Source organism: Urtica dioica, chromosome 7 (assembly GCF_054948205.1).
Source record: "Urtica dioica subsp. dioica isolate 48M chromosome 7, U.dioica_male_clone48M_v1_H2, whole genome shotgun sequence".
NCBI lineage: Eukaryota > Viridiplantae > Streptophyta > Magnoliopsida > Rosales > Urticaceae > Urtica > Urtica dioica.
Window position 1 is genome coordinate 42,884,696 of NC_142762.1, and position 26,700 is coordinate 42,911,395.

Here is a 26,700-nt window from a genome sequence, read left to right on the forward strand (position 1 = left end):
CAAGTATGTTGACAATTAGCGCATTATCATGTGAATCACCGACTTAGATATGACGTCAATGCATAAAGATTATTGAAAACAGATAGCATGAAGAAGAGACAATTAAAAGCAAACAGTCACGAGGCAATTATTCAAGTTTTGCTGCTACTTTTCATAAGCACCACGTGGACTTGAAACTTGAAACAAATACCAAGTAATTAAACAAAGAAACCCCACAGAGGCTTTTTAACTCGGGAGTCACAGTAAAAAAAATACATTATTTTAGCCCATATGTGAAATCCCATCAGAAATTGTCCTTCCTTTCTCTTCTCTACCCATCTCTCCTATATTATTATTTATTTTTTTCCTCTACTACAGCCAAAGCGTCTACCATTTACACAGCCAGCAACTAAAGACAGTTCTTTCTACCAAGCCAAAAATTTAAATCATTCTAGAAATGGCGGCTTGACATTTGTTCTATATTATATAGTACACATATATAATAAGCTTTGCTAATTCTCATTAAGCAATTGAGAGCCCTGGTAAAAAAAAACATATGGGCAAACTAAATCAAATTCTTTTAGACTAGTTTTTTTTTTCCAATTTTTAAGTTCTTTTTTACACTGCGGTCGGGTCAGACGTCTTAGATTTGATCTTTCTTTGAGACTTTAAATCGACGACGACCACGGTGATGTTATCCTTACTTCCTTTCTGGAGCGCCCGGTTTGAGAGATATTCTGCCGCGGCTTGGGCCGCGGGATCAATCCCGTGTCCCCTCTCTAAGGGGACCGAGCCGGCGTTTTTCTTGTGCCAAACCTGAATGCGCCTCCGAGCAAGCTCGCACACTTCTTCGTTGGTCATCACGTCCCACAGACCGTCGCTCGCCAGAATCAAACACTCGTCCTCTTTCGCTCTCGCCACGAATGTCACTTCCGGATCCGGAATGATCCACGGCTTCAAGTACCTATCCCCTGCAACCACCACCACCACCAATTTCATTCATAAATCAATTTAGAAATGAAGGAACTGTATGAATTAGTTGAATGACTACTTTCAGTAAAATTATAAGCCCAATTATCCAAATAGTAAAAGTAGGTGTTACGATTCCCTTAAAACGAGGTAAGAATGCCACAATTTGATTACTCAGCTTACGGAAACCGAAGTTCATGAGGATTCGTTCCGGTTTTTTATGAAGTCTTTCGCTTGGTTTGAGAGGAGGTTCGGAGGATGATTTTGGTTTTCGTGGATTTCAGTTTGGTGTTTTGGTTTTCCTACGGAACAGCGAGCAGGGAGCAGCGGACGGGTTTTTGTTTTGCAACTCTAGGAAGTTTTTTCTCAAATAGGCTCGTAGGAAGTTTGCTTTTGGGGGGTCCCTTTTTCTTTTTTTTCTTTGTTTCCTTTTTTGGGGCTTGTTTCGGGTTTTTCCCGTAGCCACTCTTGTAATCGGTTTTCGCATGTTTTTAATAGAATGATGTTCTCGTTTAAAAAAAAATGGTGATTTAAAAAAAAAAAAAAGAAGCAAATTATGCTTTATTTTAAATAAAAAGACTATTAGTGCAATTAATAACTCAATTTTTACATAAAATATGGTTTTACTGTTGTAAAACGAAAAAGAAAAAGAAAAAGAAAAACATTATTATCGTGCTCAATCAAATACCGGAATGCGAGAATTTTATTGAGAATTTATCACCGCCAGGCACACGCTATATTTCTAACTATCTCGATACAGTAATATAATGGATTACTAGTAATGATCAAGAAGAGCTCACCAATAGATCTTGACATAGCAAGAACGCCGAAGACACGATGTCCGTTCCACTGTATGACCTTCCCTCCAGCGGCTTCGATCCTCGCATATTCGTCTTCCCTGTTTGGCTGCGAAACAACGCATTCTTACCCATTTAATCACACAGTTTTCAGCCACTAAATATGACATTCAAAGCACTAGACTTGCGATCACTTATTGATTTATCAATCTACCTTATGATCAACCGACAAGGCGATGGCTTCTTTCCCGCGGCAGAGAACAGCCCGCGAGTCTCCACAGTTGGCTACCATGATATGAGACGAGCAAACCACGGAAACCACGGCGGTGGTCCCCACAGTTTCGGGGGCAACAGGGTCGCCGATGCCTTTTCCTCCAACTTCGTCGTCGACCTTAAGAAAGCAGTTTGTGAAAGCCTTCCTCCACTTTTCTTGGCAATCCTCCACAATGCCTTCCTTGACCGATTCTTGTATCTCATCCGCCAAAGCCAAATGGATTCGCTCCCGACAGTAGTTCGCAACCTTGAAAAAAAAAACGAAAGAGAAGTAAAAGCAAATTAAATGCCTAAAAAACTGTACCAAAAAATCCATTTGAAACTAATTTATTAGCAAAATAGCCATAGGAAAATGTTAACATTGTCAATAAAAAATTTGACCTTTGTCTATACGCAATTTACCCGACTTGCACATTTTTTTAAAAAAAATTAGCTATTTCACTAATTTTAGACAAACAATCAATTAGTTTCAATTGGCCAGAACGCTCTTAAATCCTACGATTTCGTATTCGGTAATATTAAACACCAACGACATAAGCAACGAGATTGTATACCTGCGCGCCTCCGTGGCCATCGTAGACTCCGAAGAAATGGCCGTTCTGGTGAGTCAAATAATTGCTCATTCTGTCGATAACCGAATCCCCGACGAGCATCCGAACGGGAATTTTGAAGAATTGGGGTACGATCGCAAACGCGTCTTCCATCTCCGGCCTCCTTCCACATACAGACGTGGATCCCCAAAGAGGCACGTAATCGACCTCGAACACGCTTCGCACCAGAACCGCCACCCCTTTCTCCACCGGCAACTGAAGCGCCGCATCCAACGATTTCGAGCTACTAGAACCTTCCCCGACCTCTCTCGCGACGGGGGTGGGATCGCTCGCGATGTTATCAGTATCAAGATTCGCCTCTCGGAACTTGGTGATCTTGGCGACAATGTCGAGCCCGTCGACAGAGCTCGACGTCCCAACTTCGAAACTAGCCTCGAACCCGAAAAAGTCGTCACCGCACAGGCTGCTCGTCTCGCTCGCCACAGAGCAGTCGAGAATCGGATCGCCCTCCACCGAGAAGGAATCGTCTTCCTCGCTCTCTCGCGCCACCCAATTGCTCTTACTCTGAGACACCATATCAGAGTCCCCAGTAGTAGAAGTAACACTCACTCCGTTATCAACACCACTGCAATCACAATCCTCATCAGAACCCACGAGCCTCTCAGCGGATTCGTCGTCGGGCGAGGAACCAGACAGCAATCCAGTCGAGCCTTTCATGACTTCAAGTCTCGTAATACCAGCGTGGTCACTAGCTATATCCGAGCCGTCAAACGCAGAATTGCCTACCCGAAATGGCACCGTAGCCACCAGAGAAATCTCCTCCATAAAAGCCTTTATCTTGAGAGTACAGAAATTTAACCCACAACAACCCCTTCAGAACCACACAGCATGTCATTATTCCGAAACCAACCTATGACCTTATAAACTCCCTTTTAAGAATCAACCCATGAATGTGAATGGTGGGTTTTCAAACAGACCATTTTTCACGCCTAACAAACCCAAAAAGCTCAAGAGGAAAAAAAAAAAAAAAAAAAAAAAAAAGCAAAAAAGTTTAGGCTGAGTTTAGGGTTTTAGAATGTGATTGTGAGCTAAAAGGTGGTGAAAAGGAAACGGGTAAGTCAGATCTGGTCAACAACATTGAATCCCAGCTTCCATACTTGTTGGAAACTTATTTATATATGATGACATGTATAATATAAAATAAAAGTCTCCCACACAAGTGCTTAGTTAGGCCTTGTCAACTTCCTCTTCTCGACTCTTCTCTCTCTCTACCTCCATCACCTACAAAAGAAGCACTTAGAACAACAACAACAAAACAAACAAAAAACTTGGGTAACGCATTAAATTGGTAAAGAGAAAACAAACAAACATAAACTTGGGTAGCATAAACCAATCAAAAAACTTGAAACCAACACCTTATCTTTAAACACAGGAAAAGAGTCAGATGAAAAGGTATCATGAGAAAGAAATAAGGAAAAGAAAATCACAAGAAAAAACCCACAAAGAAAACTTTTTATGTTTTTTCCTTCTCTTCTTTCTCCTCACATATCGCCTATGGACTTGGTAACCTGGATCTGAGGCAATCCATATTAGCCTCTTGTAATTGAGACTCTCTCTGTCTCTGTCTCTCTCAATAATTTATCACAATCCTTAAAAATAGCAACAAAAATTAAAAAAAAAAAAATAGAAAGGAAAGAAGCGAAAAGGAAAGAAAGTTACCTAATTTTGTCAACTGTCTCTGAGCCTTCGTCTTCGCTCTTTATTTACTTCCCAATAGAGTACAAATAATACATCCAATTTCTCAGACAAACCGTGCTCTCGTAAGAACAACGAATCAGAGAAATGAACAAATAATTGTTGGCCGTTTCTTTTTTATTTCTTTATTGCATCTCAAAGACGCTCTTTTATTATTTTTTGTTTTATGCTGCTGAGTGATTCTTTTGTATCTATAAATCTGGGGTTTAAAATTTGGTTTAAGGAGTACTAAAATAGCAAGGAGAGAGATAGAGAGAGAGAGAGAGAGTATTATTATTATTATTATTATTATATGGGAAAAATAATTAATTAAAAAAATATCAGAAAAAAATAATAATTAATAATTGAAAATTAAGAAAAAGAATATTTGGACAGGTGTCAAAATTAAGAAAAGAAGATTTGGACAGGTGTATAATCTAGAAGAGCATATTAAAGCATCTCCACCCATCTTTCATGCTTTTTCCTTTTTCAATTCATATATCCAAATCTGTCCAATGTTCTTTTTTTCTTTTTCTTTCTTTACCTCTCTGTTTAAAACTCTACGGAAAAGGTAGATTAAGTGGCCTAGCTTTAATTTTCCTAAAAAAAAAATAATAATAAATAAGAGGCTTTAAATAATAACTAAGTTGTGACTTGTGACTGCCAATTATTAAATGGGATATACCTAGTTTTATAATCTGGGTGAAATTGTAGATTCCTTCCCTTTAGTTAATTAATTTTAATTAGTCTTATATATATTAAGAGTTAAAGGTTAAGTAAATGATTGGTATTTTTATTTTTGTAAATTTAAAAATGTTAAACTTGTATAAAAAAAAATAACGAAAACTTATATTATGTTTCGTTCTATATAAAACAAACAAACAAAAAAAAACAAATTCAATTTATCGATAGTGGATATATTTAGCCAACAAAATTAGATAAATAAAATTAAATTATATTCAAATGCTAAAAATAAAAAAGGCAATAAGGTCGGTAGCCCAATAACTCATACTACTTTTAAAAATAGTCAAAATTTCATTTTATTAAGAAAATAACCTATCAGATCGAAGTAAATTAATTAATTGGTTTAGTTAATTTAATTTACTTAGAAATATAGACCACCGGACCAAAGTAAATTAAATTAACATAAACAGTTAATTAATTTACTTCGGCTTGATTAGCTATTTTCTTAACAAAATAAAACTTTGGATAGAAACTTAAACGAATCTAAAGAATTGACTAGTTGCAACAAATTTTTCAAAATAAAAAGCAATATATTACAAAAAAAAAAAACATTTATAATAACGAATAAATAATTAATTAAACTTAAAATATAAAAAATAGAGAGAGTTATGTAAATGATTGATTGGATCCGTTATATTAAATTTTTAGCTTAATTATAAAATAAATTAACAAAGTAATACGATGTTGCTTGATCCCTTTAATATACTATGTTTGTTAATTAATTTGCTACGAAAAAGTTTGACCAAGATTAATTTAGATGAAATTCCATTGAGAGAAGATAAATAATATACTTTCATTCTCTCTAGAATGAGAGAAGAAATATTTATTCTCTCAAAAACATTTTTTCTCATAAACCCATTGCTAACCAAGTCACTCTAAAAGTGTCGATGAACTTGAGAAATTAATTCTCGTGCTCTTCACTTAGTAAGAGAAAAATCTCATCGATCCCTTGCACGATTCAAGATCATCTGAAGCTCTTGGACGCGTTGGACCTTGTCATAACCTTTCTCGAGCAATATGGCATATTCAAGAGTGATTTCTCCTCCCAAAACACGATTCAAAGACTTCTCTGAAGCTCTCGGATGCCTTGAGCCTTGTTCTAAACTTCTTTGAGCCATTTGGAATCTCGAACAGTGATTTTGGGCTCATCAAAGATTAGGCACATGACTATTCCAAATTATTAGAATGTCCCACATCGATTGGGTACTTGCTCCTTATAAGTGTTTGGCATCCATCCACTCTTGAGCTAGCTTTTGAGTGTGAGTTAGGCCCATAGTTCTAATATGGTATCAGAGCGGGACCCGATTTCGATTGTAGGACCACCCGTGAATGTTCATTCATACAAACTTCACACTCAAGTTGTCCATCATGGACGTGAGGGGGTGTATTAGAATGTCCCACGTCGATTGGGTACTTGAGCAATGTGCTCATTAGTGTTTGATATCCCTCCACTCTTGAGTTAGTTTTTTAGTGTGAGTTAAGCTCACACTTCTAATACAAACGCACCACTTATCGATAAATGTTAAATCCAAAAAATGGTTTAACAAGTGTTAATTCGAAAAACAGCTTTAACATTAATGTTTTGCGTGCTTAAAATATATATAAAAGCCATGCCCATTGTAACCATCGCTATCTATTTGAAAACTACTTTAAAAATATAAACAAGTAATTACTTTGTGACCTGATCAAGACCGGAAAAAGAGAGATAAAAAATAAAGGTAATGAGATATAGAAGAAATTACCTCAACTATCACCATTTGATAAGTTTTTTCTAATTTCCCACCAAAAGCTTAATTTGGCCAAAATACTAATAAGTCATTAGTACAAATACAATTTTACCCTCAACAATTGATGTCAACAATTTATGTCAATTGTTGATATAGATGTCAACAATAGATGTCGATTGTTGACATCTATATCACCAAACAGAAAATTCAAAACTCACAGACATCAATAATAGATGTAAATTGTTGACATCTATGTCAACAATAGATATCAATTATTGACATCATGTTGAAGGTAAAATTGTATTTGTACAAATGACTTAGTATTTTTTATCAAATTAAGTTTCCGGCTTAACAAATAGTGGTAGTTAGGTAATTTCTCATGAAATTGTGTCCCGGCTTTCTCATTCAATTGGGTTGACTTATTCACTAAGTTACCAATTATTAAGATTTTTTCTTCTTGTCAAGCACCAAACTATATAAATGATAATTACAAAACAACAAGCAAAAGAGAGGACGTCACAAGGAAAGACGTCTGTTACAACTTATTAACAACTATCACCGAAACTAACAGCTAATAATGTAAGAAATAATTTTAATATTATAGATAATAATTGTACAACATAATGTCAACTTTCTATGTGTTAATTTTGCTTTCTTATTAGTGAAAGGTGATTTTTTTTTTAATGACACAAAAACTTAGCTGAGACCAAGACAAGTGTGATACATATCTGATAAAAAAAATGTGATACATTTCACTTTTCAGTCACACCGTAGTAGTAGCTAGTCACACACATTAACAATAATATAAACATAAAAAAGGGATTATATACTATACGACCACTACACTACATATATTATTATAAATCTTCATTTAAGTTCAGACTCTTGACGGTTGAAGGCTGTTGAATATGACACATAAAAGAAAGTTGTTGAATATTAATATAGATATATAACAGTTAAATACAGTTGTGGATACATGGAAAGAAAGTCCAAATATTAATGATTCAAAAGTCAAAAAAAAAAAAATTAATGACTCGTAACTTGGAGCTGAGCTGACAAGGAAAATGAGATTGTGTAGAGTATTTGTCACTATCATAAGCTTTTGAAGTCAATAATAATCAGCTACTAGAAAGCACGAGAGACTTGAAATATTAATCACCTACTAGAAAGCAGGAGACTTGAGAGTTGAGAGGAAGGAAACAGTTTATGGTGTTGTTTGTAAATAAATTAATATTTCATACTAAACACAACATTTCTATTAGGTCTTATCAAGGAACAGCCACATCAGCAAGACGACACTGGGACTATGAAAAAGAAAAAGAAAATAACACATCTAAAACGGCCGATAAAATATCAGTACATATCTACTGTTAGACCGGAATCATTATTCTTGAATGATTACTACGTCACTTCCTTAGAAAGTTTAGAGGGAAAAAAAGTTTAGGAGTTTGAATTTGAGGTTGTGTAAGTAACACGTTTACTATATTACTATATTGAAAAATGGTCGAAATAAATTGCCTCTCATCAAAGTTATTTAGTGACAAAACTGTCCTAACTTAGCTCTGCTACGGTCACCCAGCTTCGAGACCGCTGGACTTCATGACTGGCCGGCCATCGAAGGATGCCGAAGAAATTTTGTTCAGAATTCTAAAAAAGACAATTATTTCCCAGAAACCCACAACCGACTAAAAGTGGGTGATAGTGGCAAAAATACCAGCGGTTATTCGACAATTAATTTAGTATTTTCAAACTTATAAAAAAAAAAAAAAAAAAAAAATAGACTAGTTTTTTCCTTATTATAAATGAAATTATACCACAAAAGAAAATTACTAATTTAAAAAAATTGAATAAAACTGTAAAAAGAAAAAATACTATAAAAATAATTATTCATCATTAAAAATAGTTAACAAAGCATTTGAAGAATTAAGTTTTAAAAGAGGGTACGAGAGATAACTTCTTCTTTTTATTTAGGAAAAATATCAATAGTATCCCCGTATTTAATCGAAATACGAAATTTATCCTTTCGATTTCTAAAATTATCAGATATATCCTTTCAGTTTAATATAAATGACATATATTTCCTCTAAAAAAAGTTATATTACAAATATCACCATTTTCGTTTATTTTTTAACTCCCCAAAATACCCTTAATAGATTAAATATTTATTTACTATTTTATTAAAAAAATCAAAATCTCTCTTTATAAAAAAAAATCCTTAACTTTTTATAAATAAATTTTTAATTTAATTTTTTTGTATATAGAATAGAAAATAAAAAATTATTTCATTAAAAGTATTTTGAGGAGTTCAAATTATTTTTTTGTAAAAAATAAACAAAAAATGTGATATTTGTAATATAACATTTTTTAGAGGAGGTATATGTCATTTATATTAAACTGAAAATATATGTCTGATATTTCTAAAAATCGAAGGATAAATCTCGCATTTCGATTAAACACAAGGGATGCTCATGATATTTTCCCTTTTATTTATTTAAGGGAATCCGAAACTCGAGCTTAATAAGAATAAGCTTATCTAAAGACCCAATTCGGCATCAGTAACCATAACGACACTGCAACAACTATTTAACACTCGAACAACTGAGGCAAGAGCTTTAAAACTATTTTTCATGGGCAATCACTCAAAAAAAAAAAAAAAAAAAAGATTTCCCTACCACAAAGCTGATAAAATTTATGTAAAGGCCTTGCGAGTTTCATATTAATATGTTTGTGTTTTTATCCTTGAATTATGCTTTGCCCGGATACTGCCACAAGCGAAGGCGAGTACAGTACTGCCAACCTGGGCAGCCAAGAAAAGCTCCACAACCATATGTCCTAACTTCTAAAATATAATGCACAAAAAAATTTCAACTAAAAGTCTCATAAGCCCTCGGATTTTATGGAGCTCTTCAGAAACTACTGTACATTTATAATGGTGTTCTTTCGGAAAATAGCATTGGCGCCAAAAGTCCACAAGTAACGCAGAGAATAGATAAGCGCTCGACCCATTTTAAGCAGGCGAGCGCAACATCTGCATCTTGGGCTTGCCATTTTTTCTTTTCTTTTTGTCACATCATGTCGTAAAATTATGGTAACATGGGATCACCCGAGGATGCAAGCATTTCTACTTCTATTCCCTCCGGGGATTGGTTTGTAGTACCATGATTTGCCCTAGCATCGCCTGCAAATTATACCCACCATCCAGTCAATTTAATTTCCTTTTAGAAAGAAACAAGGTAAAGACATATCGTATCTACAACCAAACTTTGAGAAATTAAATTAAATTGGGTTTACTCTGTTGTACTATCTCTTACATGGCCTAAGAATTTCTAGGAAAAAAATGCGTTATTTCATTTGCTTGTTCATAGACAATAGTAATTATGAAACAGAGTAACCTATACAAGAATAATTTTTCATTTTGCGAAAACTTAATAAAAAAGTAACCGATTGATAATCATCTCAGAGATGACAAGACTCATGTTGCTGGCAGTTACAAGGAAACGCTACTATACATGCGAGACTGAGGCCCAAGCTTATACGGCAATCACATATACAGTAATGCACGACTAGAAAACCTTAGTCTACTAATAAATTCACCTTTTTCTTTTCTTTGAGTCCAATAAATTAGGATGTAGAAAGCAATAGTAATGTAGTATCACATACCAAGAGATTGGCGAAGCCCTTTCACAGCATCGAAATTCTTGTATGTATAGCCAACGAAGTTTAGATCCTTAGGTGTTAAAAGCAACTGCATGAAATCGTTAGATAAGTATACATCATGTTGAACTATAAAAGCTAAATAAGAAAGAAAAAAAAAACCAAATATCCAGGTTTGCAGAACAATTGCATTTTTCAAATTTAACCTTCGGAAAAACAATTTGATAATTTTTTTTTTCTTCTTAACTATTATCAGATCATTTAAATTTAGACACACATTATTCATCATGTTTGGCTAGTTGAGGATCGGAAAATAAACTTTTTTGTAAATTAAATTGTGTGAATAAGTATTGATAAAGCAACGCATCAAGTGAGGACAAAGAAACGGAAAAATAGTCACAAACCTTCCTTGAGGGTCCTGAGCCAGTTCTTGCTGCAGTTGGAGGATTCAACTGCAAGAAATTCAAATTATATGGTTTGTTAGTAAGCTAAGAAAACCAAGACTGACAATATAATGAAGAAAAAAACTTCATCTTACAATTTAGGTTCTATGTGCATTAATACTGGTTATCACAAAAACACAATTCCTATAGTAGAAAAAGGAAGGAAAGAAAAAAAGAGACTGGAAAGGAAGAGATATAATACTTCATCAAACTTCATGAAATTCTGGGTATCAAGCTCTCCGTTCACTTCTGGTTTGAACGCGGCATCCATGTCATAGAGTTTATCCCACGTGACACCATGGAACCAAGGGTGAGACTGGTCAAGAGTAAAGTACATATAAGACTGCATAAATTGATAATAAAATATATATCCCAAGTCAATCAAACAAATTTTCCTACTTTGATTTGATGTGCGCCTCCAGTGCCCAGCCTATGTTCGACATCACAGAGCAACCTACAGATCAGATCTTTAGCCTCTGGTGTCAACCTGGCATCTTCTGGGAATTGAAGGTGGGTTTTCCAATGAACAATCTAAGACAGGTTGAAAAAACAAATTGGTAGATGATTAATGATACCTATGTATTAAAAGTAGCAGACATGACAAGTAGCAGTAAAAATACAAATCATCAAGTGGACAGCCTACTGCAAAAATGCGTATAACTACAATCCCATGAAAGAAGATGTCAGTACTAATATATATCATGGTATCAACCTAAGAGGTGTTGGTCTAGTGGTCAGCTTCCGGTTTCACGTCCCCACTAAAGTACCCACCTAGCAATTGCTGGTGTTTTAAGTTCTCCAAATACTATGGGATCAAGTGGGGGACATACGGGGCTAAACCATAGTTTAAAAAGAATACCTGGCAGTAAAAGACCCAAACCCGAAAGCCAAAAAGTCATACTACAAGGAGCTATCAATAATGTGATTTCGAGGGAAAGGTGACTTGCTTTAGAAACAATTTGAGCCTAATATTACTCAGCCTTCTTTTTTTCACTTATAAAGATGGGGTTACTTGAAACTCTGCTTCTTAAATCAGGTTTGTCTTTAAAATTGTCGACCTATTCTAGTGCATTACTTTACAGAGAGCCAAGCATAAATTCCGTTCAAGTACAACCATATCATTAACTTACCTTTCTGCAAGTAGTTATTGGATCGTCTGAATAGAATGGTGGGTAACCAACAAGCATTTCATACATTATCGCTCCCAGTGACCACCTACACCAAACCCCCACGACATAAATCCATATAGCAGAATAGGGTAAATGAAAACCTAGTACACCAAAACATAGACCACCAAAAGGTTTTATTTTAATACACAAGTTACTAGTTAAGACTCATATAGTTTGTTTATTTACTCAGACAGATATTTGTTTACACAGATAGACTTACAAACATAGGAGAAACCAAGAAATGGGACTATGGAACTGGAAGAGCTGTATATTACAGCTTTAATGTTGGCACCATGGTATGAAAAAATGTGTAGGCAACCAAGATCATATTCGACGAAATGCTCTCAAATGAGACCTTTAACTATAAACAACGAATGACTGTATTCATGAAAACCTAAAATGGGGGACCGGAAAAGAAAACAGAAACTGACCAGTCACACTCGACGAAATGCTGTTAAAGGAGACCTTTAACTATAAACAACGAATGATTATATTCATGAGAACCTAAAATGGGGGACTGGAAAAGAAAACAGAAACTGACCAGTCACACTCCATTCCGTATCCTTTCTTCAAAAGTACTTCAGGAGCAATATAGTCTGGTGTTCCAACAGTTGAAAATGCCTGAAGAAGAAAATGGAAATTAAGTGAAGGAAAAGAAAAACATGTTGACATCCAAAAATGGTGATAATCAGCACTAAAAATATTGTAACGAGGTGCAATTTTTTTTAATAGGGTTTAGTCTCTAGGTCCCCTGCCTGACTCCACAGGATTTGGGGACCCGGAAACATTAGCAATATTCAAACAACAGAATTAAATAAATGGGTTCTCTTACTAGTGAAGTTGCTTATGTGTGGGTCATACTATCCATATGAGCCAATATAGATGATGTGGCTTCATCTGAGCACACCGTTTCAGATGTTTAGTAAAGACTAAACCTACCCCAAGGGGTTGATCTACTGGTAAGGACGATTCTTGGGACCTTATTAGTCCCCGGTTAATTTTCCTTAGACGCAACAATTGGGGCCACTGAGGTAGTCTCTCGGGGATTGAAGTCGGGTTAAGTCACCACGGTAATTTAAAAAAAAAAAAGTATTACCAAATTTAAAGACAGGTGTCAAATATATAATCTATTTTGGTAAAAGACCGATCAATAGTTTTCTTGATAATTTTTATAACGAGAGAGAAAAAAAAAATGTGGGAGCATGAGCAAGCCCCAAGATTAGCTCAGTCATACAAGCTAAGCATAAATTAAGTTCACACTGGGAGAAACCAAATTATAGGAATCTGGTAACTGGACTTTATTGAACTAATTTTCACATAGAAATTAGTAAGTGAGGGTGTCTCTCTTAAAAAAAAATAAAAAATAAAAAATAAAAAAATTTTGGCTTACCAATTTCCTCCTGTTCATCTGCCAATGTTGAAGCTGTTCGCGAGGGCTCCTCCAGCTTTTTCTATTACCCGCGTCGCTTAAACCCCCATCAATATCCATTGGTTCTGAAATGTTTTCATCACCTAGAGTTCTATTTTCATGCAGCGCAGGTAAAGTTGTACAATCAAGAGGCTTACAGAGGCCAAAATCAGAGAGTTTCATGTGACCATTTTTATCCAGGAGGAGGTTGTCAGGTTTGATGTCTCTGAAATTACAAAGGTTTTACTGGTTAGTCGACTTAAACACATGCTGTATTACAAATATTTAAAAAAATCGCATCAAAGAGAATATTTAATGACCAAATGGATAAATAAAAACCTGTGAATGTAGTGGTGCTTGTGAATAGACTCTATAGCCAGCACGCTCTGTGCAATGTAAAATCTAGCAACATGTTCAGATAAGGTGTCTTCTCTCATCAACAAAGTCATCATGTCACCGCCAGGGAGGTATTCCATGATTAAATACAAGTACTCGGTATCCTGGAATGAGTAATAAAGTTTCACTATGCAGTGGCTGGCAACTTCCGCAAGCAAATCTCTCTCAGCTCTAACATGTTCCACCTACAGAGAAAGAAAAACCAACTAGATCAAATCCATATCTTGTCTGAATACACACGAAGTAGTGGATCAAATCAGGAGGCAATATTCACAAGCTGGGCATATTTTCCTCTATCATACAAAAAGGAATGGTGTCAAAGTGTTTTATTCTTACAAGGTTAGAGTACATCTTAAATGTCTTATAGGTCATAGTAACTCTATCTCAGTAAATGATTTACAATACCATTGGCAAGTTGAACAACTTATCAGCCATATTTTTAATATTACATGTTGAAGTTGGGACTTTTTTGGGTTCCCTATGTAAATAGACCTTTTCTGACAGTTTCGGCTGATGTATCGTTTTTGGCTTGTTTTCTGGGGTTCGCGTGCTGGACTGGCATTGGATCCTAGGATTGGCTTCTAACGACTCATCTTTTCTGTGTAAATCAGGCTTTTGCCTCTATTAATACAAGAAACTTATTGTTTCAAAAAAAAATTTACATGTTGAATTGCCATCTATCAAAACCACATTGAATATATTAAGGGGCAAAGGAGATGAATGTGTTAGGAGAGCTTAGGAAACTGGAATGATAAGATAAACAGCAGAATGGCTGTTCAAATTTATGACACCCATCTTCTATAGGATTTAAATCAGACACAGATGTGAGTAAAAACAAAGAGAAATAAGGGGTTTCCAAATACTGGTTGTATAACTCCTATAATATCAATGCAGTCAACATGCTAGATCATAGACGTGTAACCCTCACCTGTCCTCTTATCAGCATTTCAGATTTCTTCAACTTCTTCATCGCATAAATATTGCCAGATTTTTTCTCCCGACATAATCTAACCTGTGGAATGAGACTACACGATAAGTATATGTAATTACATAAAAGAAGACATAAGTTGATTGTACCAAAATAATGAGCATACAATCATAAAAAATTGCGTAGCAAGGAAATCATACTCAATTACCAACCTCTCCAAAGGCGCCTCTACCAATTATGGTTAAAAGCTCAAAATCATCCACACATATTTTGTGCCTTTTGAGACGCATAAACTCTGTTTCCTTTCTCTCCAAGTCTTTGATCAGATTGATCTGTACGTCTTCAGGGACATCTGAGGAAGCCAATTTTCTTTCTAAATGCCAACGTCTGCGATAAAGATAGCTCATTAGAGACTCATAAACAAAAATTTTGGGCCAATGGATCACAAAAATTAAAAAAAAAACTAATCAAAGATTCTGTTAAACTATAGCACTCGGATTTCCCTTAAGCTTCTTATCTCACATAGTTCACAATCATAGCACCCCACTAAGCAGCAAGCATCAAAGAAAAAAAATCAACAACTATAAATCCAGCCAGAATTGCTGGATCAGATTTGACAACATCTCTTATCTGATATCTCCAACAAGGAAGGGAACCATACTTCCTCATTACAGTGTATTCAAGCTGCATTAAAAGCCAGAGCAATTCTTCACGAATCAAACCTTCTAATTGCACAAAACACGGCAATTGAGGTCCAATAATGAAGTAGAATGGGTAGAATCTAGTTGTTCTATCCTAATGCGAAAATTCACTACTACAAGTGACTCAAAAACTTCGAAGCAGCAGAGCAAAATAAAAGATTTAGTTCTAGCCCAACGAGGAAGCTAATTTAGAATCAGAAAGAAAGCGAAAGCTTAGCATTTCTGTCCTCGCAACTGTTTCTCGGGAACCAAACAAAGCGAAAACTCGAAACGAGGAACAACAAGATCCAGCCTAAAAAAAACTACTCAGGTATGCAGAGTTCAAGAAGACGAACTTTGCCAAACGCTATTTTCTCAGTAACCAGACCAATTAAAAGTTGCCTACCTCTCTTTTCGCTCTTGAATGTTCTTCATCTGAGCTCTGTAGTGATTCTCAATGAACTGCTTCGCAGCGGCGACTTTCTCCATGGTCAAGCTGGAGCCCTGAACCTCCTCTTCTCCGTTTTCTTCCTCGGGTAAATCCTCCATTTTTTTCTGTCTCTAAGATTCTTCGACTAGTTCCAAGCTTTCTCTCTCTAGAATTGGGAAACCCAGTCCGTAAGCTCTTTTATTTATTGCAACAACGATGAGAGAGAGAGACGATCGAAGAGGAACCTCAAAACCCCTCCTTCGCTGCTCTCGGTCCTACTACCAAAATAAAAATAAAAATTTGTTTGTGCACGTCGTTTATTCAGTGTGCGTTCGGCCAGAGAGCAACACTGAAGGCGCGATATTCCCCCAGTAATAACGCGCCACGTAAGACCAGTTCCGTGGCGGTACTTTATTGGAATCCTTCTTTGTGGGTGACGATGTTTCGAAATACAGAAGACCAGAGCTCATTGTATTTATTTATCAATTGGCTTCACGATTGCCGTCAATGAGTGAGGTCAGACTTCACGCGCATACAGAGCGCGTTTGCTGTGGTGTGGGGAATAAGTGTCGCGATCACATTTTAATTTTACCCCAGACGCATTTTAGAAAGTGCATGAAAACTACGGTGGTGGGCCAATTCCTGACGTGTAATTGGTGCGTCTATTCACGCGTACGGAGTAGAGCGTGATGCAGATAAATTCTCCGGTAGTGATTGGCTGTCTTTGCTTTTCACACCCTCGTGGCACTGTAAATTTATTTTTTTTTCCAAGATTTAGGAGAATAATATTTCCCATACTTTTATAAATTTGTAACATCTTGTTTGACTGACCTTAGCCATATAAAACAAAACAAAAACTTAGTCCACTAGTTTTTTCGAAAGCTAAGGGCATGTTTGGTAAGCAACTCAAAAACTGTTTTTTAGTTTTTTAGTTGAAAAAATTGAAAACAAAAATTGAAAACATGTTTGGTAAAGTGTTTTCGGAAAAAAATTTCAAAAAATTTTGAAGTTGTTTTGGAAAAAGGTAAAGAAAACTGAAAACAAATAAAATGTGTTTTTGAAATTTTTTTTCTTCTCTTCTCTCCTCATCTTCTCTTTTCATTCTTTCAAAAACAAAAATGAAAACTATACCAAACACTTTTTTCAGTTTTTTCACTTTCTCAAAAACAAAAATGAAAACTGTACCAAACAACTTTTTGAAAACAATTACAAAACAGTTTTTCAATACAACTACAAAAATTAGAAAACAAAAACAAAAAACTTTTTGAGTTAACTACCAAACACAACCTAAATATCCCATTTAGTGGTAAAAAAAAACTTAATGAACAAAATCAGAATGAAAACATATAATGCGTTCTATAAGCATGTTATCATTAACGTGAATGAGATTCTTTAGTTTATAGTCCACTCATTTATCCAAATATTATTTGAGATCAAATGTAATCAATAACCACGGCGAAGAGTTTATTCGGCTTATATGGAATTCAAAAATCAATAATTATATATTATTTTAGTCAAGAATGTAAGATTATATTATATTTTCTAACATTTGTGTATAAACTTTTCTCCGAATATCTGTGTCACTAATTTTATTATAAATTCAAAGCTAGATTGCTACACAATAGTGTTTTTTTATAAACAATGAATATGGATTTTAAATACATTTTATTGTGTTAAACTACACTGATATCCTAAATTTTATCCAAAAATCTAATTATTTGTCTATCAAGAAAAATTGATCATATAAATCGATATCAATGCATTCAAAATAACAAAAAAAAAAAAGGCTACGAGACAAGAATATGCAACAAAAATAGTGATTGGAGCACTAATGCCTATTATAAATGAAGAAGAAGAGAGAAACGGCGCATATATCATTGGTGACAACTTTAATAGTTGGTGACGATATACGACGAGTGTTACGGGATAAATTAGTCAGACTCCGACCTGGCTAGTCGGACCGCCGAGCAGAAATACGAATCCAGCACCGAGCTCAGGTTAAGTAAACCCAAGGGTCATCCATTAAAAAGGAACGAACCGTTCATAAGTTAAGAACGAAACCCACCGATCAGAACTTCGAAGAGAAGAGAAGAACGTGGGTCAAAGACTAGTCAAAACTAATAGAAAACATGTTTCAAGCTCTAAAACGCACACCTCGACGGTTCGGAAACCGCACGAGGAGCATTAACCGCCTACCTCAGAGAGAGGCGAAAAGCAGTTACCCATAACCGTCCAGAACGTGGGATTGATCACCCCACGTTCCTCAAAATAACCGTCAAAGACACGACCAGACGAGTATAAATAGAGGCAGCAGCACAGGACGAAGCACGGACTTTTTTACACACTTTCTTTCACTTAAAATCTCTAGAAAACATTGCTCTCTTGTATTAGATTCGTCTGTATAAAGAGAAAGTCTTGCCTAAATCACCTCTGTACTCGGAGGCTTTGTACTCGGAGTCAGTATATTTTCGTGAGATATTGTTGTACTAATTTTACAGGTCAACAGTTGGCGCTAGAAGGAGGGGGACCAGCTGAAGAATATGGCTAGTTCGTCCGCACCCGTGAACGCTGTCTCTAACCAGGAGACGGAGATAGAGCACCATAACCGCACCCTGCCTCTCACCTCGGAAGAAATAGCTGAGCTCCTTCCGGAACCCAGCCTCGAAGAACAATTCAGACAGATGCAAGAGCGTCTCTCGGTCTTAGAGGCAAATAACAGGGACTTGAAGAGAAGGTTACAGGCAAAAAGGGTCACACTGCGAAGTGCAATAGTGATCCCAGATGAGGAGCCTTCGCACCGATCAGGGAAGGAACCCATCGGGCAAGATCCGCAGGTTAAGAAACCTCGGAAACATGCCAGAGATCGGTATGAGAGGATGGAAGATGTTTCTGAGTCCGAAAAGGAGCAGTACAGTCAGGAAAAGATTCCTGATCGGTACCAGCCCAGCATGGACAAAGGATATTCAAGCACTTTCAGGCACAGCTTAGACAGCTCAGAGACTGAAGACAGTGCAAGCACCAACAAAACAAACCTTAGAAGGTTGGAACGTCGGATTGAAGAGGTAGCTCTAGGTCAGAAGGAGTCTGTTCCGAAGGTTGGAGAAGCTATCTCCCCGTTCACGGCCCGCGTGTTAGAACACCCGTTGCCTGATCGGTTTAGGATGCCAAGCATCCCAGTATACGACGGAAAGACCGACCCGGGAGACCATATAGACACTTTTTCCTCTTGGATGCTGCTGCAAGGAGCCGGACCAGAAGTTATGTGCAGAGCTTTCTCTATCACTTTAACTGGCTCAGCCAAAAGATGGTACAGAAAGCTAAAGTCAAACTCCATAGGATCCTGGAAACAGCTGTCTAGAAAATTCATGGAACAGTTTGTCGGCTCCAGTTCAGGAAAAACTCCCAAAGAAAGGCTGCTGGCGGTAAGACAAGCCCATGACGAGTCCCTAAAAGATTTTATTAATCGATACTCGGAACAAGCACTTCAGGTTGACGATCTGAACGAAGACTTTAAGCTCTTCGGCATCTCTTCCGGCGTCCGAACAGAATCAGAATTCTGGTGGTCTCTTCAGAAGACTAGTCCAAAGGACTACAACGATTTCTTGAAAAGAGCTCAAAAATATATCAACGCGGAAGAAGCAAGACTGGCGGCAAGAAAAGCAAAGCCGCCGAAGAGCTACCGAGAAGAGCATAGGGAACGACATTCTGAGGACCACCGCCCACCAAAGAAGAGCCGGTCAGGAGCGGGACCTCTGAAACCTTTTTCCAGTAAGTTCGACAAATATCATAAGCTCAATACCCCGATAGAGGAGATATTTAGTCTTACACAGGACAAGGAAGATTTCCCCAAGCCAAAGCCGATCAAGAAAGATATCTCGAAGAGGGATAAAACAAAATATTGCGCTTTCCACGCGGACATCGGTCACCGTACTGCCGATTGTTTCAACCTCAAAGAGGCCATAGAAGCCCTGATCCGAAGAGGAGCATTGAAGAAATTCAAGGCCGAGCAAGGGGAGCAAGAGGAGCAGAAAAGAGAGGCATATGCCGAAATCTCACTCATAGTCGGAGGACCACATGTGGGAGGAACATCAAGGAGCGCTCAAAAAAGCTATGTGAGGGAAGCCTACGCAGGACCCCGGCAGATCTTGTTTACAGCCGAACAGAGGCCTAACAAGATAGCCAAGTCTAGCTCGGAACCTATCACCTTTACAGCAGAAGATGCTCGGTGGGTGATGTATCCCCACAACGACCCATTGGTCATTTCGGCCTTAATCGGTAACAGGAACGTACACCGGATTTTGGTGGACACTGGAAGCGCTGTTGACGTACTCTATGAAGACACATTCAACAAGATGGGTCTTAAGCAAGACGCGTTGGCTCCTTCCCCCGAGAATCTCTATGGCTTCACGGGAGATTCAATCCAGCCCAAGGGATTAATCTCACTCCCAATAACTGTGGGAGAAAACCCGAGGAATAAAACCATCAACACAGCATGGATAGTGATCCCCGGGAAATCTTCATTCAATGCGATCATTGGCAGGCCCACCTTGCAGTCTCTCGGGGCCGTTACGTCGGTGGAGTATTTGAAGATGAAGTTCCCTACCGAGCATGGAATAGGTGAAGTAGTCGGAACTCAGGCTATCGCAAGGAGCTGCTATGCGAATTATCTCAAGGAGAGTCAGGACAAAGATGTTCACAAGGTTATGATGATCGATCCAGATTTTGACCCACGCCTCCCGAGCCGAGAAGAAATTGGCCCAGGAGACGAGGTCGAGGAAGTCGCCCCAGATCCAAATCAACCTGAGAAGAAGCTAAAGATTGGAAAGTATCTTGAATCAGGTACCAAAAGTGACTTAATTACTCTCCTATCTAATAGTTTAGATATATTTGCTTGGTCGCAGTCCGACATGACAGGGATAGATCCTCAAATAGCATGTCATAGGTTAAATATAGATCCTAAAAAAAAACCTATCAGACAGAAAAGAAGAGCTTTAAACTCCGAAAGGTATACTGCTCTGAAGGAAGAAGTAGATAAACTAATTTCTAACGGATCAATAAAAGAAACTAAATATCCTAAGTGGGTGGCCAACCCCGTCTTGGTTAAGAAACCCAACGGGAAGTGGAGAACTTGTGTGGATTTTACAGATCTGAACAAGGCTTGCCCAAAGGATAGTTTTCCTATGCCGAGAATTGATCAGTTAGTAGACGCCACAGCAGGCCATGAAATCCTAAGTTTCATGGACGCCTACTCTGGCTACAATCAAATTCCTATGTACGGTCCCGACCAGGACCACACGGCATTCATAACTGATCGGGGGCTATACTGTTATACGGTAATGCCTTTCGGGTTAAAAAATGCTGGAGCAACATATCAAAGATTAGTAAATCGAATGTTCGCCGAATTACTCGGGATCACAATGGAAGCATACATTGATGACTTGTTAGTTAAGAGCCGAAAAATAGTTGAACATACGAATGATCTTAGAAGATCATTCGAACTATTAAGGCAATATCGCATGAAATTGAATCCTCTAAAATGTACATTTGGTGTGTCCGCAGGAAAATTCTTAGGTTTCATCGTTCATGAACGAGGCATTGAAGTGAATCCAGAGAAGATCACAGCCCTATGGAACATGAGACCACCACGAAATATCAAAGAGGTGCAAAAATTGACGGGATGCATAGCTGCACTAAGTCGCTTTATCTCTCGGTCTACCGACCGAAGTATTCATTTCTTCAATATACTCAGAGGCTCCAAAGAATTTGAATGGACCAAGCAGTGCGACGAGAGCTTCGAATCTCTAAAGGAACACTTGGCATGGCCTCCGACTTTGAGAAAAGTACAGGAGGGAGAGCCCTTGGAGATCTACCTAGCCGTCTCGGAGCATGCAGTAAGCTCAGCACTAATCAAGAATGAGGGAAAACACCAAGTCCCGGTTTATTATACTTCGCGGCGTCTTAACGAGGCAGAAGGAAGATACCCGGAACTCGAAAAGCTAGCTTTCGCCCTCATCACTGCCTCTCGGAAGCTAAAACACTACTTCCTTGCACATCCGATTACGGTCCTCACCAATTTCCCACTGCGCCAGGTGCTGCAAAAGCCTGACGTATCCGGAAGGCTAATGAAATGGTCAATTGAGTTGACACAATATGATATACACTTCAGCCCCCGACCAGCAATAAAAGGACAAGCAGTCGCCGACTTCATTGCAGAATTCACATACAGGCCAGTCGAATTCCCGATTTGGGACATGTATGTAGACGGAGCAGTCAACGAAAAGGGGTCCGGGGTCGGAATTGCGCTATCCAGTCCAGAAGGAGACAAGGTAAAATTCGCATTAAAATTCAACTTTAATACTTCAAACAATGAAGCTGAGTACGAAGCTATGATACATGGGCTGCAAATAGCAAAAGATTTAGAAATCAAAAAGCTCAAAGTATATTCGGATTCTCAGTTAATTGTTAATCAAATGAAATGTGAATTTCAGGCAAAAGGCGAAAAGATGTCGCTATATGCCGAGAAGGCCAAAAACTTAGCAAACGAATTCGAACTTTGCGAGATCACTCAAGTCCCAAGAGCCATGAACGTAGAGGCCGACGCGTTAGCAAAGCACGCCACTCAAGGATCAGACTCAGAGTCAATCCCAGTGATCGAAATTGGGCAGCCCAGCATCGAGCAGGCCACCCACGTGCTTCATGTCGAGCAACGAAAGTCTTGGCAAACTCCGATCAGAAAATACTTGCAGCAGGGAACCCTACCCAACGACAAGAACGAGGCTAGAAGTTTGAAGTTCAGAGCTGCCCGATATTTCCTCGAAGGTTAGAATCTCTACAAAAGGGGATTTTCCCAAGCTCTACTCAAGTGCCTAGATGAAGACGAAGCCGAGTACGCTCTCAAAGAAATCCATGAAGGGATATGCGGAAGTCACATCGGAGGCGGAGCATTGGCGCAAAAGATCATCCGACAAGGACTCTACTGGCCGACATTAAAGGCCGATGCACGGCACATAACGCAAAGATGCGTCAAGTGTCAGAAGTTCTCAAACATCCCGAGGCTTCCACCTAATCCGCTCATCACCCTCTCATGCCCGATCTCATTCGCAGAATGGGGAATAGACCTAATCGGAGCTTTGCCAACAGGCCGAGGAGGATGCAGGTATGCGATCGTAGCCATCGACTATTTTTCAAAATGGGTTGAAGCCGAACCCTTAAATAAAATAACGGCCCATGCAATTGAGAAATTCGTATGGAAAAATATCATTACTCGTTTTGGAATACCAGTCAAAATTGTATCCGACCACGGAACCCAATTCGACTGCGATTCTTTCAAAAGCTTTTGTGACAAATATGGCATTAACAAAGTTTTTTCTACACCAGTCAGACCACAATCCAATGGATTGGTGGAGGCCGTCAACAAAACGATAAAACACGGCCTGAAAACAAAGTTAGACGAGCAAAAGTCAGAGTGGGTGGATATGCTTCAAGAAGTCCTCTGGTCATACAGGACCACCGAGCACTCCACCACAGGCGAAACACCTTTCTCCCTCGTATACGGTTCCGACGCGGCCATACCGACCGACGTTTTGATACCAACAATGAGAAGGGAAAAATACTCAACAAAGGTAAACAACGAAATGCTTGAAATTAATCTAGACCTGTTAGAAGAAAAAAGAGAAAACGCCAGATTAAGAAATCTAGCTAACCAGCAAAAGGTTTCTCGGTATTTTAACAGGAGAGTCCGACCAAGGTCATTCAAAGTCGGCGACAAAGTCCTCAGAAGAGTTTTTCTCCACACCAAAATCCACCAGGAGGGAGCCTTCAACGCAAATTGGGAGGGACCTTACATCATCCGAGAAGACTTCGGAAACGGGGCCTACCGACTACAACAGTTGAACGGCGATATGGAGAAAAACCCCTGGAACGCTGAGCATCTTCGTCGATTTTACGTCTGATTTGTTTATTTGTTAATCTTTCAAAAAGCGGCTTGGTCGCATGTATCGCGTTTACAAATTCAAAAAGCGGCTTGGTCGCATGAATTATGTTCACTTGTTAATTTTTCGAAAAGCGGCTTGGTCGCCAAACTTATGATTTCAAGTAATTTTCTATCTTTCAAATTTTCTACTCGGAGTTTCGAGTAATCACGCGCTTATAATTTCAAGTATTTGTTCATCTTTCTTTCCTCTGTTCGCAATTACTTATGTATCGCATTAATCATCTTTCAAAAATTTCGACAAAGTAAACTGGGCGGCTAGATAACTAACGAACAATTTTTAGAAAAATTACCTAGTAATAGTAGTACTTTACTTTACCAAATTTTTGAAACTAAATTTACACAAAATATAGATCCAACCAAGGATCACTTGTTCAAATCCCGAAAGGGAAAAACAAAAATTACAAAATGAAGATCCGACCTCGGACTGATTGTTCAAAACCCAAGCGGGTTAACAGAAATATAAAAAGAATATATAAAAACAACAACTATAAATCCTATTCCTGGTCGCCCTCCTCGCTAGCCCTTGACTCCGAGTCGAGATCAAGATCCGTCGCATCCAGATTAGGATTCTTCGGACCAAGAAGCCGAACAGCCTCGGTCATCCCAGCGGTATAGAGATCATCGCGCATATCACGATAATCGTCGGAAGCTTTGTACTCTTCCACCGCCGCTAGACGAGCAGCCTCGAGGTCTTCTCGGAACTTTCGAGTTAACTCAGACCTGACCTTGGCTGTCTCATCCTTGGCAGCATCTCTCTCCTTGAGAAATCGATCATTCCTTTGTCTCAAAGAGGTGAGCTCGGAGCCTAGCAGTCCAACTAGCCCGGTCATACTGACAAAATTCTGCAACGATCAAACGATCAGCCACAATGAGTTATCAAAAGAGAAGAGGTACCGACTAGACGAGTCAAAACTTACCGAAATCGCCAAGTCAGTGGCCTGGTTAAGCCTCTCCAAAGGCTCGAGCCTGAGAACCTCCTGAGCCTTCTCGGCAGGGAAACGCTCGCGGAAGAAAGAAACGACCGGAGCCAAAGGATCGGAGGTAGATGAAGGCTCGGCCAGACCCTTAGCGGGAGAAGAGCTCAGAGGCTCCGGAACCTTCGAAATCGACGAGGAAGCCCGTTTGCCGGCCGTCGAAGCCTTAGAAGCCTTGACGCGTTTCGGATTGGGAGGGATCAGCTCGGGAGCAGATTTCTTTTTTGCCATCTGGGCGATCTCTGTTAAGAAACGAAAAGGAAAATGAGAAAAGAACATAAGTAAACTGAGAAAGGACAGGTAAAATACTTACTTGAATAAGGGTAATAATAATATTGGTCGAGCAGGTCCGGGTCCGACAACAGGAACGTCGACCGATCAGCCTCTGAAAGATCAAAAATTTCCGAGTGAAGTGGTCGCTCCTCCTCGGAATATTGCGGAAGGGGACCTGAAACCAAACATAAAACATATAAAAACCCAGAACAAAAGCCCGGCTCAAATTATCAGGCAAAAAATTCTGGACCAAAATCACACCCAATTCCGAGAACGGAGCCCTTATGGGGCATCTTTCATAAGAGGCGTTCCCTTCGACCCAGAAGAAATGATCTTTCCAATTTTTCTGGCTGGTCGGCAGGCGAGTAACCACCTTAGACTGATCGTCATTAGCCCGAGCATAATAGTAACCATGCTGCCCTGGGGCCGACTTAAAAGAGTAGTATTGTGAGAAATCTTGCAAAGTGACAGGGCGATCATAAACCTTCGCCCACAACACGGCCATCCCGACAAAGATTTTATACACGTTGGGGACGAGCTGGGTAGGAGAACAACCCAGGTCGGACACGAACTGGGAAATGAGTGGATGCATTGGCAACCCTCCGATCACGTTCAAAATGGCCCTATTGAACGCAATCTTTCCGACGGGAGGCTGATCGGCTCTCTCGTGTTCCAAAGGTGCCGAGAGAGTAATTCCCTCAGCTATCTCGAATTCCTCCCTCAACCCTTGTAGATATTTCTCGGTAACCCGAGAAGTCCAAACTTTGGCCGAAAACTGGCCCTCTTTCCGTTCAAAGACCAGGGCCTCTTCCTCTTCCTCTGGAAGATCAACCCCAAAAGTCCTCCCACTTGGACCCGGAGTGCCGTGAGAGCAACCCTCTCCTCGGTCTTGCGAAAGAGAAAGGCTCGTCGTATCACGAGATTCCGACCCGCTCTCCTTCGAAGAATCAGACGAGGACGATAACTCCACGACCATAGTGTCCCTACACGACAGGGAAGACGAGTCAATAACCTTTTTCTCGTTATCAACCCCCTCGGACTCAGGATTGGGAGGCACGCATGACTCATCATATGCCATTACAGGACGGTCCCATCCGATCTCTGGGATATGATACCACACGGGACTTCTGAGGAAAGGAAACTTGGACCCATCCAACAAGGTAACACTATCGGGATCAGGTACCGATCTCCGAACGACGCGAGGATCAAAGCTCAGATCAGGACGCGCAAGTCCACCCATAGCCCTAATGAAGTTGAGAAACTAAGATTCCTAAAGTCCGAAGGGTCCGAATACAATAAATAAAGAAGATACCGATCGCCAAACAACAATCTCAAAACAAAAGGAAGATACCAAAAACAATAAAACAAAAGAGAACAGACCTTACCCGCAAGATTGGAGGTCGGAAGATCCGAGCAAAAACGAAGAAGTCAAGAGAAAATCTGAATAAGCAGGTCAAGCCGAGAACGCTCTGAGATCAGAATTCAGAAGAAAAAAGCGAAATGAATTCGAAAGTTGAGGATAGGCCTTATATAAAGACTTCATGAGCGGTGGAGATTAAGCTTGTCCAGGAAGCCAAA

The 26,700-nt window shown here is 38.8% G+C and overlaps 4 protein-coding genes across 6 annotated transcripts; 2 read left to right on the forward strand and 2 right to left on the reverse strand.

The window, feature by feature from the left end:
• Positions 1-88: 88 nt before the first annotated feature.
• LOC149391818 (protein phosphatase 2C 53-like) lies at positions 89-4,581 on the reverse strand. 3 transcript variants are annotated; one of them, XM_089621194.1, is made up of 5 exons: positions 4,289-4,581; positions 2,573-3,850; positions 1,960-2,265; positions 1,749-1,854; positions 89-950 (listed from the first exon to the last, which is right to left on the reverse strand). In XM_089621194.1, the coding sequence occupies exons 2-5, from the start codon at positions 3,392-3,394 to the stop codon at positions 598-600; spliced, it is 1,587 nt and encodes a 528-aa protein (XP_089477320.1). In that variant the 5' UTR covers positions 3,395-3,850; positions 4,289-4,581; the 3' UTR covers positions 89-597. The 3 variants fall into 3 exon arrangements, with proteins under 3 accessions (XP_089477320.1, XP_089477322.1, XP_089477321.1); XM_089621196.1 differs by having other exon boundaries at positions 2,573-3,864; XM_089621195.1 differs by lacking the exon at positions 4,289-4,581 and adding an exon at positions 4,071-4,240.
• A 4,847-nt stretch (positions 4,582-9,428) lies between these two features.
• LOC149391819 (AGC (cAMP-dependent, cGMP-dependent and protein kinase C) kinase family protein) lies at positions 9,429-16,167 on the reverse strand. Its single transcript, XM_089619169.1, has 12 exons — positions 15,859-16,167; positions 14,985-15,159; positions 14,773-14,856; positions 13,788-14,029; positions 13,431-13,674; positions 12,582-12,661; positions 12,002-12,086; positions 11,271-11,402; positions 11,074-11,187; positions 10,833-10,880; positions 10,435-10,519; positions 9,429-9,952 (listed from the first exon to the last, which is right to left on the reverse strand). The coding sequence occupies exons 1-12, from the start codon at positions 15,999-16,001 to the stop codon at positions 9,858-9,860; spliced, it is 1,527 nt and encodes a 508-aa protein (XP_089475295.1). The 5' UTR covers positions 16,002-16,167; the 3' UTR covers positions 9,429-9,857.
• Positions 16,168-18,758: 2,591 nt separating this feature from the next.
• Positions 18,759-21,453, forward strand: LOC149391820 (uncharacterized). The gene is made up of 5 exons (XM_089620059.1): positions 18,759-19,008; positions 19,126-19,255; positions 19,703-20,483; positions 20,652-21,215; positions 21,442-21,453. Exons 1-5 carry the CDS (start codon positions 18,759-18,761, stop codon positions 21,451-21,453), a joined length of 1,737 nt encoding a protein of 578 aa, XP_089476185.1.
• Positions 21,454-22,385: 932 nt separating this feature from the next.
• Positions 22,386-22,706, forward strand: LOC149391821 (uncharacterized). Its single transcript, XM_089620060.1, has one exon. The coding sequence runs from the start codon at positions 22,386-22,388 to the stop codon at positions 22,704-22,706; it is 321 nt and encodes a 106-aa protein (XP_089476186.1).
• The last annotated feature ends 3,994 nt before the right edge of the window (positions 22,707-26,700 follow it).